The sequence below is a fragment of the Taudactylus pleione genome, unplaced genomic scaffold, assembly GCF_031769625.1.
Source record: "Taudactylus pleione unplaced genomic scaffold, aTauple2 ptg000166l, whole genome shotgun sequence".
Classification (NCBI taxonomy): domain Eukaryota; kingdom Metazoa; phylum Chordata; class Amphibia; order Anura; family Myobatrachidae; genus Taudactylus; species Taudactylus pleione.
Genome location: NW_028284568.1, coordinates 595,857 through 614,354, shown reverse-complemented (window position 1 = coordinate 614,354; position 18,498 = coordinate 595,857). Strand labels below are relative to the sequence as shown.

The 18,498-nt window shown below is 51.9% G+C and overlaps 1 protein-coding gene across 2 annotated transcripts in view; it reads left to right on the top strand.

Moving 5' to 3' along the window:
- The first annotated feature begins 4,946 nt into the window (after positions 1 to 4,946).
- Positions 4,947 to 18,498, top strand: part of PPP2R5C (protein phosphatase 2 regulatory subunit B'gamma) — a 165,358-nt gene continuing 151,806 nt past the window's right edge. The window contains exon 1 of one of the 2 annotated variants that reach the window (XM_088475208.1): positions 4,947 to 5,087. In XM_088475208.1, the coding sequence (XP_088331334.1) occupies positions 5,061 to 5,087 (27 nt within the window). In that variant the 5' untranslated portion in view covers positions 4,947 to 5,060. Of the gene's footprint in view, positions 5,088 to 5,182; positions 5,201 to 18,498 lie in introns of those variants that run through there. The other variant, XM_088475210.1, reaches the window with a different exon arrangement.

Here is an 18,498-nt window from a genome sequence, read left to right as displayed (position 1 = left end):
GGGTCTGTACCTCCTGCACTGATCTCCTGGATATGGGTCTGTACCTCCTGCAGTGACTGCTGGATACGGGTCTGTACCTCCTGCACTGATCTCCTGGATATGGGTCTGTACCTCCAGCAGTGACAGCTGGATACGGGTCTGTACCTCCTGCAGTGAATGTGGATGTGATTTGAGCCAGTGTCGCTTGTCTGTTGCCACGGACAATCCTGGCCAGACGCCTCTGGTTACGATCATTAAGCACCTGTGGTCGGCCTCTGAGCTGTCCATGGTGGGTGGTAATGCCTTCCATAAGGTATTCACGTGACACTGTAGATAGAGGAATGTTTAATATCCGCACAACTGGAATGTCCCATCCATCAGGCACCCACTATCATTCCACATTCAATCTCCGATAATTCCTGTCGCCTTGGCAAGAGCAGCCTAGCCGGTGTTCACACTGTTACGGTTATACAATGACTTTTGGCACTTCAGTGAATTATTTTTAAGTAAAATATTTCTTCTCACTTTGGTCTTGTTATTCAGGTTGTATTTCTTGCATGTCTTTGTTATATTATTAGGCAGTGGTGAGAAAAAGAGACTGTAACACTAAGATTAGCAATTATCAACTTTGTTTTTGTTTGTTACCAATTAGTGTCCACGGACTCAGGTCTCTCAGCAAATGGTTACTTTATTTCAATGTAATGCTGATTAGTATTCACAGACTTTGGCTGATATACTGTCAAATGCCTCAAGTAATAGAATGTTCTGTTATACACCGAGCGCGCAGGCTGTTATACACTAAGGTCCTGATTCAGATTTGTACTTAAAGGGTTCTGCAATCTCACTCGGAGATTTCCCAAGCCGCAACATGATTGACATACTGGAGTGTTTCGGGTGGGGCATGCCTTGTCTTCGGTTCTGGGTAATGGTGGCATGTTGCCCCCATTTTATAAGAGGGCCAAAGCCAGGGTCTGTGTTGATGGCTGCAGATTTCCTAGCCTTGCAAACTGACAGCCTGTATAAGCTGAAGCTTACTGCGATTCAGCCAGAACCCCTTTTGTCTATCCAACCAGCACCCCTTCTGTCTCCCCAGCCAGTACCCCTTCTGTCTCCCCAGCCAGCACCCCTTCTGTCTCCCCAGCCAGCACCCCCTCCGTCTCCCCAGCCAGCACCCCTTCCGTCTCCCCAGCCAGCACCCCTTCTGTCTCTCCAGCCAGCACCCCTTTTGTCTCCCCAGCCAGCACCCCTTCCGTCTCCCCAGCCAGCACCCCTTCCGTCTCCCCAGCCAGCACCCCTGCTGTCTCCCCAGCCAGCACCTCTTCTGTCTCCCCAGCCAGCACCCCTTCTGTCTCCCCAGCCAGCACCCCTTCTGTCTCTCCAGTCAGTCCCCACATCCAGCCCACAGACACTTACCTTCTCTTGCTCCTCTTCACGCTGCAGCTGGCTGCTCTGTCAGTGGTGAAACTCCTGTCAGTCATGTGGCTCCCCGTGGTGAAGCTTCTGTCAGAGTAGCTTCACCACTGGGAGCCGCACCACTGACAGGAGCTTCACCACGAGCTGCACCACTAACAGAGCAGCTTCACCACTGGGAGCCGCACCACTGTCAGTGGTGCGGCTCCCAGTGGTGAAGCTCCTGTCAGTGGTGTGGCTCCTCTATCAGTGGTGCGGCTCCCAGTGGTGAAGCTCCTCTATCAGTGGTGTGGCTCCCAGTGGTGAAGCTCCTGTCAGTGGTGCGGCTCCTCTATCAGTGGTGCGGCTCCCAGTGGTGAAGCTCCTCTTACAGTGGTGTGGCTCCCAGTGGTGAAGCTCCTCTGTCAGTGGTGCGGCTCCCAGTGGTGAAGCTCCTGTCAGTGGTGTGGCTCCTCTATCAGTGGTGTGGCTCCCAGTGGTGAAGCTCCTGTCAGTGGTGCGGCTCCTCTATCAGTGGTGCGGCTCCCAGTGGTGAAGCTCCTCTGTCAGTGGTGTGGCTCCCAGTGGTGAAGCTCCTCTGTCAGTGGTGCGGCACACGTGATGTTGTGACGTCACATGCATCTTTTCTCAATAAAAGAAAAAAAACTTTATTGTACCAGGCAGCTGCCAGCAAGCATCTGCCCGGACAGACTCCACAGTAATGGATAGGATAGATGAATCTATAATCACTGCTGCGCATCTGCTATAATCAGCGATTAAAGAGATGGATCTCTCTGTGCCCTAATGACAGGTGGTACCCGGAGGTCAATGCTTCCATGACCTCCTGAAGTTGCTCCACTGTACAGCTCTCCAGGTATTGATGGCCAAGGGCAGAGCTCCCCTCTGTCCCCTCACCCCCCCGGATGATCATCTGACAATATCTTCGCCTGTTCAGAGATGTGGTAGGATGACCTCACTAACAGATATCTATCAGTGTGTACACCCAGTATCATTCATACTGCACATGGTCCTGTATGAGCCCTAAGACTTTACATCGCCAGTGTATACGCCTCTGATCAGGCCCTATGGGTGCTACTCAAAGGTCTGAGCAGATATCCCTGCCAGTTATAATGTCATATTGCGCTAGTACTTTCAGTCCATAAGAACACAGGCATTTGGCACAATGAGTCTTTATGGAGAGACGTCAGCACATTGTCCATAGGTGTGATGCTGAGATATATGACTGGTACCAGTACTAGCCTGGGTTCTATACTGTCCACTTACCACCAGAGATTAGGGTCACTGTACAGTAATAACCTTAGGAGGACTCTTTGGGGCTTATTCTGAAGCAGACAGCAATGTGGCCGTATCTTTATGCTAATGTCATTGCCGATTATGAACGTACTGAGATGCCCACTGTCACGGTGCGTCTTTGGCTGCATCATGGGACGTACCAATGAAGCCTGCACCAGCCCTCTGCAGGTGCAATTTCTCTGTCAGAACATGGCGTCCTGTGTCAGCGCTACTACGTCATTAGATGCAGCCGCTGTCAGTTACACGTCTGCGACACACCTGAATCTGGCTAGCCACCCGTTACCTCTCAGACATGCCCACTGAAATACGTCCAAATTCACTCTGCGTCTCCTGGCGGTGCCCATTGGGAGGCATGAGCAGAATGACTGAAATACGCAGACTTACTACATAGGCCAACTGCATGCCGCACTGATACTGTGTCCCCCTCCGATACATGTCCCTTGTCTTGTAATGGTCTCATGTTCCATAGTTGTTTCACCTCAGGGTGTGCTGACTCACTAATATCCTAAATCAACCCAGCTCGCTCACGTACAAGTCTAGTGCCGTATACACCAACACATATATGCCCATCCCTATCCACCCACATACATCCACACCCACCCATATACACTCCCCCATATACACCCACACTCCCCCATATACATCCACCCCTATCCACCCACACTCACCCATATACATGGTTCTCTAGCCACCAGAGGTCGAGGTGTGTATTAATCTCCCTGATCACAAATACCCACTCACCCACTCCCGCCATCTTCCCTCCTCCCTGATCACCACTACCCACTCCCGCCATCTTCCCTCCTCCCTGATCACCACTACCCACTCACACACTCCCGCCATCTTCCCTCCCCTCCTCCCTGATCACCATTACCCACTCACACACTCCCGCCATCTTCCCTCCCCTCCTCCCTGATCACCATTACCCACTCACACACTCCCGCCATCTTCCCTCCCCTCCTCCCTGGTCACCATTACCCACTCACACACTCCCGCCATCTTCCCTCCTCCCTGATCACCACTACCCACTCACACACTCCCACCATGTTCCCTCCTTCCTGATCACCACTACCCGTTCACACACTCCCACCATCTTCCCTGATGACCAGGACACTCCCACTATCTTCCCTCCTCTCTGATCACCAGTACCCACTCACACACTCCCGCCATCTTCCTTCCTCCCTGTTGACCAGTACCCACTCACACACTCCCGCCATCTTCCATCCCGTACTCTCTGATCACCAATATCCACTCCCACCATCTTCCCTCCTCCCTGATCAACATTACCCACTCACACCATCTTCCCTCCCCTCCTCCCTGATCATCAGTAAACACTCCCACCATCTTCCCTCCTTCCCCTCCTCCCTGATCACCATTACCCTCTCACACACTCCCGCCATCTTCCCTCCTCCCTGATCACCATTCAAGGAGGAGGGGAGGCAGAGTGCAGGCAGAGGGCATAGGGTGTAGGGTGAGGGGAGGGCAGGCAGAGGGTAGGGGTGAGGGGAGGACAGGCAGAGTGTAATGGGATGACAGGCAGAGGGCAGGGGTGAGGGGAGGGCAGGCAGGGTGTAATGGGATGACAGGCAGAGGGCACTGGTGAGGGGAGGACAGGCAGAGGGCAGGGGTGAGGGGAGGGCAGGCAGAGTGTAGTGGGATGACATGCAGAGGGCAGGGGTGGGGGGAGGACAGGAAGAGAAATGGGATGACAGGCAGAGGGCAGGGGTGAGGGGAGGGCAGGCAGGATGTAGGGTGAGGGGATGACAGGCAGAGTGTAATGGGTTGACAGGCAGAGGGCAGGGGTGAGGGGAGGGCAGGCAGGGTGTAATGGGATGACAGGCAGAGGGCAGGGGTGAGGGGAGGGCAGGCAGAGTGTAGTGGGATGACAGGCAGGGGTGGGGGAGGGCAGGCAGAGGGCAGGGGTGGGGGAGGGCAGGCAGAGGGCAGGGGTGGGGGGATGACAGGCAGAGGGCAGGGGTGAGGGGAGGGCAGGCAGGGTGTAGGGTGAGGGCAGGCAGGGTGAGGCTACCTGTGATCGTCCCCCCACATCACTGCGATCACTATCACAACAGGTCCTCCGTCCAGCGCGCGATACCCGGAGACACCGGGCTGTCACCCGCCATGACCACCCAGCTGCTTCCACCATCACCGGCGCCCAGGAAAGGGGGCATGTCAGATATAGAGGAGGTGGGCGTGTCAGGCATTATGGCGAGGGGCGTTCCGGTATCGACGTCAGCAGCACGTCAGTTTCGCCGGCCAATGGGAGGTGGGCGGCCGGAGGTGAGGCGCTGCGGCAGCGGCCTGGGAAGAGCTGCCAGAGAGGCGGGCGGGGAGGGGTCAGAGCAGCCGCCTCACCTCACAGCGCCGCTGCCGCCGCCGCCATGCCGAATAAAAACAAGAAGGAGAAAGTGAGTGTCCGGCCAGGGAGCAGCGGGAGGGGGGCGGCAGCAGGGACCGGACACCACTCTCGGTGCTTCGTGCCTCACACTCCGGGGACTGGGACGGCAGAAGTTCCGGGGAAGTGAGTTAGTGTCAGCTGCTGTCAGACACCGGGACAGGGGGGGACTCACTCACCTCACCCTGCACTAACTCACCTCACCCTGCACTAACTCACTTACCTCACCCTGCTCTGACTCACCTCACTCTACACTCACTCCACCCTGCACTCACTCACCTCACCCTGCACTCACTCACCTCACCCTACACTCACTCCTCACCCTGCACTCTCACCTCACTCACCTCACCCTGCCCTCACTCACCTCACCCTACATTAACTCACTCATCTCACCCTGCATTCACTTACCTCACCCTGCACTCTCTCACTTACCTCACCCTGCTCTGACTCACCTCACCCTACCCTGCACTCACCTCACCCTGCACTCACCTCACTCACCTCACCCTACACTCACCTCACCCTGCATTAACTCACTCACCTCACCCTGCACTCACTCACCTCACCTTGCACTCTGACTCGCCTCACCCAGCTCTGATTCGCCTCACCCTGCTCTCACTTGCCTCACCCTGCACTAACTCACTTACCTCACCCTGCACTAACTCACTCACCTCACCCTGCACTCTCTCACCTCACCCTGCACTCTCACCTCACCCTGCACTCTCACCTCACCCTACACTCACCTCACCCTGCACTCTCACTTACCTTACCCTGCTCTGACTCACTTACCTCACCTCACCCTGCTCTGACTCACCTCACCCTGCACTCACTCACCTCACCCTGCACTAAATCACTTACCTCACCCTGCTCTGACTCACCTCACCCTGCACTCTCACTCGCCTCACCCTGCTCTGACTCACCTCGCCTCACCCTGCTCTGACTCGCCTCACCCTGCTCTGAATCGCCTCACCCTGCTCTCACTCACCTCACCGTACACTAACTCACCTCACCGTACACTCTCCTCACCCTGCACTCACTCTCCTCACTGTACACTAACTCATCATATCCTGCACTAACTCACCTCACCCTGCACTAGCTCACCCTGCACTCATTCGCCTCACCCTGCACTAACTCATCTTATCCTGCACTCACCCCACCCTGCGCTGACTCGCCCACGATGCACTAACACTCACCTCACCCTGCTCTAACTCACTTACCTCACCCTGCTCTGACTCACCTCACTCTACACTCACTCCACCCTGCACTCACTCACCTCACCCTGCACTCACTCACCTCACCCTACACTCACTCCTCACCCTGCACTCTCACCTCACTCACCTCACCCTGCCCTCACTCACCTCACCCTACATTAACTCACTCATCTCACCCTGCATTCACTTACCTCACCCTGCACTCTCACTTACCTCACCCTGCTCTGACTCACCTCACCCTACCCTGCACTCACCTCACCCTGCACTCACCTCACTCACCTCACCCTACACTCACCTCACCCTGCATTAACTCACTCACCTCACCCTGCACTCACTCACCTCACCTTGCACTCTGACTCGCCTCACCCAGCTCTGATTCGCCTCACCCTGCTCTCACTTGCCTCACCCTGCACTAACTCACTTACCTCACCCTGCACTAACTCACTCACCTCACCCTGCACTCTCTCACCTCACCCTGCACTCTCACCTCACCCTGCACTCTCACCTCACCCTACACTCACCTCACCCTGCACTCTCACTTACCTTACCCTGCTCTGACTCACTTACCTCACCTCACCCTGCTCTGACTCACCTCACCCTGCACTCACTCACCTCACCCTGCACTAAATCACTTACCTCACCCTGCTCTGACTCACCTCACCCTGCACTCTCACTCGCCTCACCCTGCTCTGACTCACCTCGCCTCACCCTGCTCTGACTCGCCTCACCCTGCTCTGAATCGCCTCACCCTGCTCTCACTCACCTCACCGTACACTAACTCACCTCACCGTACACTCTCCTCACCCTGCACTCACTCTCCTCACTGTACACTAACTCATCATATCCTGCACTAACTCACCTCACCCTGCACTAGCTCACCCTGCACTCATTCGCCTCACCCTGCACTAACTCATCTTATCCTGCACTCACCCCACCCTGCGCTGACTCGCCCACGATGCACTAACACTCACCTCACCCTGCTCTAACTCACTTACCTCACCCTGCTCTGACTCACCTCACTCTACACTCACTCCACCCTGCACTCACTCACCTCACCCTGCACTCACTCACCTCACCCTACACTCACTCCTCACCCTGCACTCTCACCTCACTCACCTCACCCTGCCCTCACTCACCTCACCCTACATTAACTCACTCATCTCACCCTGCATTCACTTACCTCACCCTGCACTCTCTCACTTACCTCACCCTGCTCTGACTCACCTCACCCTACCCTGCACTCACCTCACCCTGCACTCACCTCACTCACCTCACCCTACACTCACCTCACCCTGCATTAACTCACTCACCTCACCCTGCACTCACTCACCTCACCTTGCACTCTGACTCGCCTCACCCAGCTCTGATTCGCCTCACCCTGCTCTCACTTGCCTCACCCTGCACTAACTCACTTACCTCACCCTGCACTAACTCTCTCACCTCACCCTGCACTCTCTCACCTCACCCTGCACTCTCTCACCTCACCCTGCACTCTCACCTCACCCTGCACTCTCACCTCACCCTACACTCACCTCACCCTGCACTCTCACTTACCTTACCCTGCTCTGACTCACTTACCTCACCTCACCCTGCTCTGACTCACCTCACCCTGCACTCACTCACCTCACCCTGCACTAAATCACTTACCTCACCCTGCTCTGACTCACCTCACCCTGCACTCTCACTCGCCTCACCCTGCTCTGACTCACCTCGCCTCACCCTGCTCTGACTCGCCTCACCCTGCTCTGAATCGCCTCACCCTGCTCTCACTCACCTCACCGTACACTAACTCACCTCACCGTACACTCTCCTCACCCTGCACTCACTCTCCTCACTGTACACTAACTCATCATATCCTGCACTAACTCACCTCACCCTGCACTAGCTCACCCTGCACTCATTCGCCTCACCCTGCACTAACTCATCTTATCCTGCACTCACCCCACCCTGCGCTGACTCGCCCACGATGCACTAACACTCACCTCACCCTGCTCTAACTCACTTACCTCACCCTGCTCTGACTCACCTCACTCTACACTCACTCCACCCTGCACTCACTCACCTCACCCTGCACTCACTCACCTCACCCTACACTCACTCCTCACCCTGCACTCTCACCTCACTCACCTCACCCTGCCCTCACTCACCTCACCCTACATTAACTCACTCATCTCACCCTGCATTCACTTACCTCACCCTGCACTCTCTCACTTACCTCACCCTGCTCTGACTCACCTCACCCTACCCTGCACTCACCTCACCCTGCACTCACCTCACTCACCTCACCCTACACTCACCTCACCCTGCATTAACTCACTCACCTCACCCTGCACTCACTCACCTCACCTTGCACTCTGACTCGCCTCACCCAGCTCTGATTCGCCTCACCCTGCTCTCACTTGCCTCACCCTGCACTAACTCACTTACCTCACCCTGCACTAACTCACTCACCTCACCCTGCACTCTCACCTCACCCTGCACTCTCACCTCACCCTGCACTCTCACCTCACCCTACACTCACCTCACCCTGCACTCTCACTTACCTTACCCTGCTCTGACTCACTTACCTCACCTCACCCTGCTCTGACTCACCTCACCCTGCACTCACTCACCTCACCCTGCACTAAATCACTTACCTCACCCTGCTCTGACTCACCTCACCCTGCACTCTCACTCGCCTCACCCTGCTCTGACTCACCTCGCCTCACCCTGCTCTGACTCGCCTCACCCTGCTCTGAATCGCCTCACCCTGCTCTCACTCACCTCACCGTACACTAACTCACCTCACCGTACACTCTCCTCACCCTGCACTCACTCTCCTCACTGTACACTAACTCATCATATCCTGCACTAACTCACCTCACCCTGCACTAGCTCACCCTGCACTCATTCGCCTCACCCTGCACTAACTCATCTTATCCTGCACTCACCCCACCCTGCGCTGACTCGCCCACGATGCACTAACACTCACCTCACCCTGCTCTAACTCACTTACCTCACCCTGCTCTGACTCACCTCACTCTACACTCACTCCACCCTGCACTCACTCACCTCACCCTGCACTCACTCACCTCACCCTACACTCACTCCTCACCCTGCACTCTCACCTCACTCACCTCACCCTGCCCTCACTCACCTCACCCTACATTAACTCACTCATCTCACCCTGCATTCACTTACCTCACCCTGCACTCTCTCACTTACCTCACCCTGCTCTGACTCACCTCACCCTACCCTGCACTCACCTCACCCTGCACTCACCTCACTCACCTCACCCTACACTCACCTCACCCTGCATTAACTCACTCACCTCACCCTGCACTCACTCACCTCACCTTGCACTCTGACTCGCCTCACCCAGCTCTGATTCGCCTCACCCTGCTCTCACTTGCCTCACCCTGCACTAACTCACTTACCTCACCCTGCACTAACTCACTCACCTCACCCTGCACTCTCTCACCTCACCCTGCACTCTCACCTCACCCTACACTCACCTCACCCTGCACTCTCACTTACCTTACCCTGCTCTGACTCACTTACCTCACCTCACCCTGCTCTGACTCACCTCACCCTGCACTCACTCACCTCACCCTGCACTAAATCACTTACCTCACCCTGCTCTGACTCACCTCACCCTGCACTCTCACTCGCCTCACCCTGCTCTGACTCACCTCGCCTCACCCTGCTCTGACTCGCCTCACCCTGCTCTGAATCGCCTCACCCTGCTCTCACTCACCTCACCGTACACTAACTCACCTCACCGTACACTCTCCTCACCCTGCACTCACTCTCCTCACTGTACACTAACTCATCATATCCTGCACTAACTCACCTCACCCTGCACTAGCTCACCCTGCACTCATTCGCCTCACCCTGCACTAACTCATCTTATCCTGCACTCACCCCACCCTGCGCTGACTCGCCCACGATGCACTAACACTCACCTCACCCTGCTCTAACTCGCCTCACTCTGCACTCGCTCACCTCACACTACACTAACTCACCTCACCCTGCACTCACTCACCTCACACTACACTCTCCATAACCTGCACTCACTCTCCTCACTGTACACTAACTCATCATATCCTGCACTCACTCACCTCACCCTGCACTCACTCACCTCACCCTACATTAACTCATCATATCCTGTACTCACTCACCTCACCCTGCATTCATTCGCCTCACCCTGCACTAACTCATCTTATCCTGCACTCACCCCACCCTGCGCTGACTCGCCCCACGATGCACTAACACTCACCTCACCCTGCTCTAACTCGCCTCGCTCACCTCACACTACACTAACTCACCTCACTCTGCACTGACTCACCCTGCACACACTCACCTCACTCTGCACACACTGATCATATCCTACACTAACTCATCATATCCTGCACTCACTCACCTCGCCCTGCACAAATTGGTGCATACACACGGTCACATCTGTCAGATGAACGACGAACTATGATCGTTAAACGATGAACGATTTTACCAACTATTTCATGAACTACGAACGATTTTTGACTGTATTAAAATGAATGAAAAGCTGACAAACCTGACTGCAAACACATCAGATGTCAGATATTATCTGACCATCGGGAACGTGCATCGTTCATCGTTGCAGGCTCACATGTCAGATATGTCAGATTTTCTTTCAGAAATGACCGATTTTTAAAATCGTTGTTGTACAAATCTGAAGGAAAATCTGACCGTGTGTATGCACCATAACTCATTAAATCCTGCACTCACCTCACCCTACACTTACTCATCATATCCTGCACTCACCTCACCCTACATTTACTCACCATATCCTGCACCCACCTCACCCTACACTTACTCATCATATCCTGCACCCACCTCACCCTACACTTACTCATCATATCCTGCACTCACCTCACCCTACACTTACTCATCATATCCTGCACCCACCTCACCCTACACTTACTCATCATATCCTGCACTCACCTCACCCTACACTTACCATATCCTGCACTTACCTAACCCTACACTTACTCATCATATCCATCACTCACCTAAGCCTACACTTACTCATATCCTGCACTCACCTCACCCTACACTTACTCATCATATCCTGCACTCACTCATTAAATCCTGCACTCACCTCACCCTACACTTACTCACCATATCCTGCACCCACCTCACCCTACACTTACTCATCATATCCTGCTCTCACCTCACCCTACACTTACTTACCATATCCTGCACTTACCTAACCCTACACTTACTCATCATATCCATCACTCACCTCACCCTACACTTACTCATATCCTGCACTCACCTCACCCTACACTTACTAATCATATCCTGCACTCACTCATTAAATCCTGCACTCACCTCACCCTACACTTACTCATCATATCCTGCACTCACCTAACCCTACACTTACCATATCCTGCACTTACCTAACCCTACACTTACTCATCATATCCATCACTCACCTAAGCCTACACTTACTCATATCCTGCACTCACCTCACTCTACACTTACTCATCATATCCTGCACTCACTCATTAAATCCTGCACTCACCTCACCCTACACTTACTCATCATATCCTGCACTCACCTCACCCTACACTTACTCATCATATCCTGCACTCACCTCACCCTACACTTACTCACCATATCCTGCACCCACCTCACCCTACACTTACTTACCATATCCTGCACTTACCTAACCCTACACTTACTCATCATATCCATCACTCACCTAAGCCTACACTTACTCATATCCTGCACTCACCTCACCCTACACTTACTAATCATATCCTGCACTCACTCATTAAATCCTGCACTCACCTCACCCTACACTTACTCATCATATCCTGCACTCACCTAACCCTACACTTACTCACCATATCCTGCACTCACCTCACCCTACACTTACTCATATCCTCCACTCACCCATATCCTGCACTCACCTCACCCTACACTCAACCTACATTCACTCACCTCACCCTACACTCACTCATCCTACATTCACTCACCTCACCCTACACTCATCCTACATTCATTCACCTCACCCTGCACTCTCATCCTACTCACCTCACCCTGCACTCACTCATCATATCCTACATTCACCTCACCCTGCACTCCTCATCCTACTCGCCTCACCCTGCACTCACTCATCATATCCTGCACTCATTCATCATATCCTGCACTTGCCTCACCCTGCACTAACCCTACATTCACTTACCTCACCCTGCACTAACTCATCATATAGTGCACTCACCTCATCCTACATTAACTTAACCACCCTCTGCACTCACCTCACCCAGCATTCATTTATTTCATCCTGCACTATCTCACCTCACCCTGCACTAACTCATCCTACATCTCTCGCCTCACCCTGCACTCACCTCATCCTGCATTCATCTCACCGTACACTAACTCATCCTACATCTCTCGCCTCACCCTGCACTCACCTCATCCTACATTCATCTCACCCTACACTAACTCATCCTACATCTCTCGCCTCACCCTCACTAACTCATCCTACATTCATTCACCTCACCCTACAAACTCATCCTACACTCTGTCATCTCACCCTGCACTCCTCATCCTCCTCACCTCACCCTGCACTCACTCATCATTCTGCACTCACTAATCATATCCTGCACTCACCTCACCCTGCACTCACCTCACCCTACACTAACTCATCCTATACTCTCATCTCACCCTGCACTCCTCATCCTCCTCACCTCACCCTGCACTCACTCATCATATCCTGCACTCACTAATCATATCCTGCACTCACCTCACCCTGCACTCACCTCACCCTACACTAACTCATCCTATACTCTCATCTTATCCTGCACTCCTCATCCTCCTCACCTCACCCTGCACTCACTAATCATATCCTGCATTCACTAATCATATCCTGCACTCACCTCACCCTGCACTCACCTCACTCTACACTCTGTCATCTCACCCTGCACTCCTCACCTCACTTTGCACTCACTCATCATATCCTGCACTCACCCTACACTCACCTTACTTCACCTTACACTATCTCATTGTATCCTGCTCTCACCTCATTCTACACTAACTCATCATATTCTGCAGTCACCTCACCTCTTCCTGCACTCACCCACCTCATTGCTCACTCATTTCTCCCTACACTCACTCCCCCTGACCTCACCCCGCACTCACTCCCCTGGCCTCTCCATGCACACACTCACCTCTCGCCACACCCCTCCTCAGTATGGACTCCTATCATCTCTGTGTATGTATATATGCACAGGATATAGGCTCTAATTCAGAGTTTGAGTGATTCTCAGTAAACCGCACATGCGTATAAGTCACACAGCCCTCGCGTCATGGTTCATTATCATAGTCGTACGCAGCAACTTTTTACTTGAAGTGTGATTAGCGGAGAATTTGGGGGTGGTAATGGAGACTGGCTGTAAAGAACACGTGTGTCGAGACACTTTCGGGGGCGTCACACCTTGCATCTGTGATCCGTATGCAAGAAATATGGCTCCAGCATCTCCGTTCCCATGACCATTCTGAGGAAGCATAGGCTTACCCAGGGCTAAGATACTCTAGGCTGCTGCTGCCTCTTTGAACGCAGATGTTTGATTATGTAAAGCTGCCGGTGGGCGGCTCAATACGTCTCTCGTGGCATATCGTCTCCTAGCGTCTGCCTACATGCAGCACTGGCGGCATTAGCATCCAATCTGAGTCAGGGTCATTGTACAAAGTAGGGATGTGCAGGCTCGGATAGGACTTTGTCCAGGAATGATGATGTTTGTCCATGCAAGATGACGTTTTGCCTCTTTCTGAGTTCCGTTTTTTTTGGAGGGAAAAATTCGAACTCGGCGTGCAAACTCGAACCTATCCGAGCCTGCACATCGCTAGTACAAAGATACTCTGCATTCTAAGGGGGTATCCACATGATAGAGTGCCGGGACATGGGTATATATTTTTAGTTGTATGTCTTCCAGTCTGTATAAATCCTGCACACTCCTCTGTCCCCTGTGTAATGTTTCTATATAATGTGCCATCAGATTAGCGGTGTATTATATAGCGTTCCCGCTAGGCTGTTTTAGCAGGGTGCGGCACCCTGCCCTCCTTCTGGAGGACAAAAAGCACCCTGCCCTCCAGAAGGAGGGCAAAAAGCACCCTGCCCTCACAGGCTGCGGGTGCAGTCTTCACCCGCGGGACGCAGTGTCCCGCGGGTGGAGAAATGTGCGGTGACCTGGTCACCGCCGGAGAATAGACGCCGGGCGCATGCGTCCGGCATCTATTCTCCCTATTTGCAGCATATGGGGGCTGCACGGCATGTCCGTAAGTGCCGGGCACGCCCCCAAGTATTATGAAAAAGGGGACGCGTCTTATAGACATGCCCCCTTTTATGGCCACGCCCCCTTTTCGCCCGCGCGCACAAAGTTGCCCTCTCTAACTCCGGCACCCTGCCTGCCGCCGGAGCTAGAGTGAACACTAATTATATACTACATACTTCCTACACACACTCCCCAGTATGGGTGACCTGTGACAGTGTATATACAGTGTATAATGTGCCATCAGATTAGCTGTGTATTATACACTACATACTTCCTGCACGCAGTCCTCAGTATGGGTGACCTGTGACAGTGTATATACAGTATATAATGTGCCATCAGATTAGCTGTGTATTATATACTACATACTTCCTGCACACACTCCCCAGTATGGGTGACCTGTGACAGTGTATACAGTATATAATGTGCCATCAGATTAGCTGTGTATTAAATACTACATACTTCCTGCACACAGTCCTCAGTATGGGTCACCTGTGACAGTGTATATACAGTGTATAATGTGCCATCAGATTAGCTGTGTATTATATACTACATACTTCCTGCACACAGTCCTCAGTATGGGTGACCTGTGACAGTGTATATACAGTGTATATAATGTGCCATCAGATTAGCTGTGTATTATACACTACATACTTCCTGCACACACTCCCCAGTATGGGTGACCTGTGACAGTGTATACAGTATATAATGTGCCATCAGATTAGCAGTGTATTATATACTACATACTTCCTGCACGCAGTCCTCAGTATGGGTCACCTGTGACAGTGTATATACAGTATATAATGTGCCATCAGATTAGCAGTGTATTATATACTACATACTTCCTGCACGCAGTCCTCAGTATGGGTGACCTGTGACAGTGTATATACAGTATATAATGTGCCATCAGATTAGCTGTGTATTATATACTACATACTTCCTGCACACACTCCCCAGTATGGGTGACCTGTGACAGTGTATACAGTATATAATGTGCCATCAGATTAGCTGTGTATTATATACTATATACTTCCTGCACACACTCCCCAGTATGAGTGACCTGTGACAGTGTATATACAGTGTATAATGTGCCATCAGATTAGCTGTGTATTATATACTACATACTTCCTACACACACTCCCCAGTATGGGTGACCTGTGACAGTGTATATACAGTGTATAATGTGCTATCTGATCAGTGTATTATATACTACATACTTCCTGCACACACTCCCCAGTATGGGTAACTGTGACAGTGTATATACAGTGTATAATGTGCCATCAGATTAGCTGTGTATTATATACTACATACTTCCTGCAGTATATATACTGTCATAGGTCAGTATGGGTGACCTATGACAGTATATATACAGTGTATATAATGTGCCTTCAGATTAGCTGTATATTATATAGCGTTCCCGCTAGGCTGTTTTAGCGGGGCGCGGCGCCTTGCCCTCCTTCTGGAGGGCAAAAAGCACCCTGGGCAAAAAGCGCCCTGCCCTCACAGCCTGCGGGTGCCGTTCTCACCCGCGGGACGCAGTGTCCCGCGGGTGGAGTAACATGCGGTGACCCGGTCACCGCCGGAGAATAGACGCCGGGCGCATGCGCCCGGCATCTATTCTCCCTTTCTGCAGCGCTTGGGGGCTGCCCGGCATGTCCGTAAGCGCCGGGCACGCCCCCAAGTATGACGAAAAGGGGACGCGTCTTATAGACACGCCCCCTTTTCATGACCACGCCCCCTTTTCGGGCGCTACCCTCTCTAGCTCCGGCAACCTGCCTGCCGCCGGAGCCAGAGTGAACACTAATTATACACTACATACTTCCTACACACAATCCTCAGTATGAGTGACCTGTGACAGTGTATATACAGTATATAATGTGCCATCAGATTAGCTGTGTATTATATACTACATACTTCCTGCACACAGTCCTCAGTATGGGTGACCTGTGACAGTGTATATACAGTGTATAATGTGCCATCAGATTAGCTGTGTATTATATACTACATACTTCCTGCACGCAGTCCTCAGTATGGGTGACCTGTGACAGTGTATATACAGTATATAATGTGCCATCAGATTAGCTGTGTATTATATACTACATACTTCCTGCACACACTCCCCAGTATGGGTGACCTGTGACAGTGTATACAGTATATAATGTGCCATCAGATTAGCTGTGTATTATACACTACATACTTCCTGCACACACTCCCCAGTATGGGTGACCTGTGACAGTGTATACAGTATATAATGTGCCATCAGATTAGCAGTGTATTATATACTACATACTTCCTGCACGCAGTCCTCAGTATGGGTCACCTGTGACAGTGTATATACAGTATATAATGTGCCATCAGATTAGCTGTGTATTATATACTACATACTTCCTGCACACACTCCCCAGTATGGGTGACCTGTGACAGTGTATACAGTATATAATGTGCCATCAGATTAGCTGTGTATTATATACTATATACTTCCTGCACACACTCCCCAGTATGAGTGACCTGTGACAGTGTATATACAGTGTATAATGTGCCATCAGATTAGCTGTGTATTATATACTACATACTTCCTGCACACAGTCCTCAGTATGGGTGACCTGTGACAGTGTATATACAGTGTATAATGTGCCATCAGATTAGCTGTGTATTATATACTACATACTTCCTACACACACTCCCCAGTATGGGTGACCTGTGACAGTGTATATACAGTGTATAATGTGCTATCTGATCAGTGTATTATATACTACATACTTCCTGCACACACTCCCCAGTATGGGTAACTGTGACAGTGTATATACAGTGTATAATGTGCCATCAGATTAGCTGTGTATTATATACTACATACTTCCTGCAGTATATATACTGTCATAGGTCAGTATGGGTGACCTATGACAGTATATATACAGTGTATATAATGTGCCTTCAGATTAGCTGTATATTATATAGCGTTCCCGCTAGGCTGTTTTAGCGGGGCGCGGCGCCTTGCCCTCCTTCTGGAGGGCAAAAAGCACCCTGCCCTCCAGGAGGAGGGCAAAAAGCGCCCTGCCCTCACAGCCTGCGGGTGCCGTTCTCACCCGCGGGACGCAGTGTCCCGCGGGTGGAGTAACATGCGGTGACCCGGTCACCGCCGGAGAATAGACGCCGGGCGCATGCGCCCGGCATCTATTCTCCCTTTCTGCAGCGCTTGGGGGCTGCCCGGCATGTCCGTAAGCGCCGGGCACGCCCCCAAGTATGACGAAAAGGGGACGCGTCTTATAGACACGCCCCCTTTTCATGACCACGCCCCCTTTTCGGGCGCTACCCTCTCTAGCTCCGGCAACCTGCCTGCCGCCGGAGCCAGAGTGAACACTAATTATACACTACATACTTCCTACACACAATCCTCAGTATGAGTGACCTGTGACAGTGTATATACAGTATATAATGTGCCATCAGATTAGCTGTGTATTATATACTACATACTTCCTGCACACAGTCCTCAGTATGGGTGACCTGTGACAGTGTATATACAGTGTATAATGTGCCATCAGATTAGCTGTGTATTATATACTACATACTTCCTGCACGCAGTCCTCAGTATGGGTGACCTGTGACAGTGTATATACAGTATATAATGTGCCATCAGATTAGCTGTGTATTATATACTACATACTTCCTGCACGCAGTCCTCAATATGGGTGACCTGTGACAGTGTATATACAGTATATAATGTGCCATCAGATTAGCTGTGTATTATATACTACATACTTCCTGCACACACTCCCCAGTATGGGTGACCTGTGACTGTGTATATACAGTATATAATGTGCTATCAGATTAGCAGTGTATTATATACTACATACTTCCTGCACACAGTCCTCAGTATGGGTGACCTGTGACAGTGTATACAGTGTATAATGTGCCATCAGAT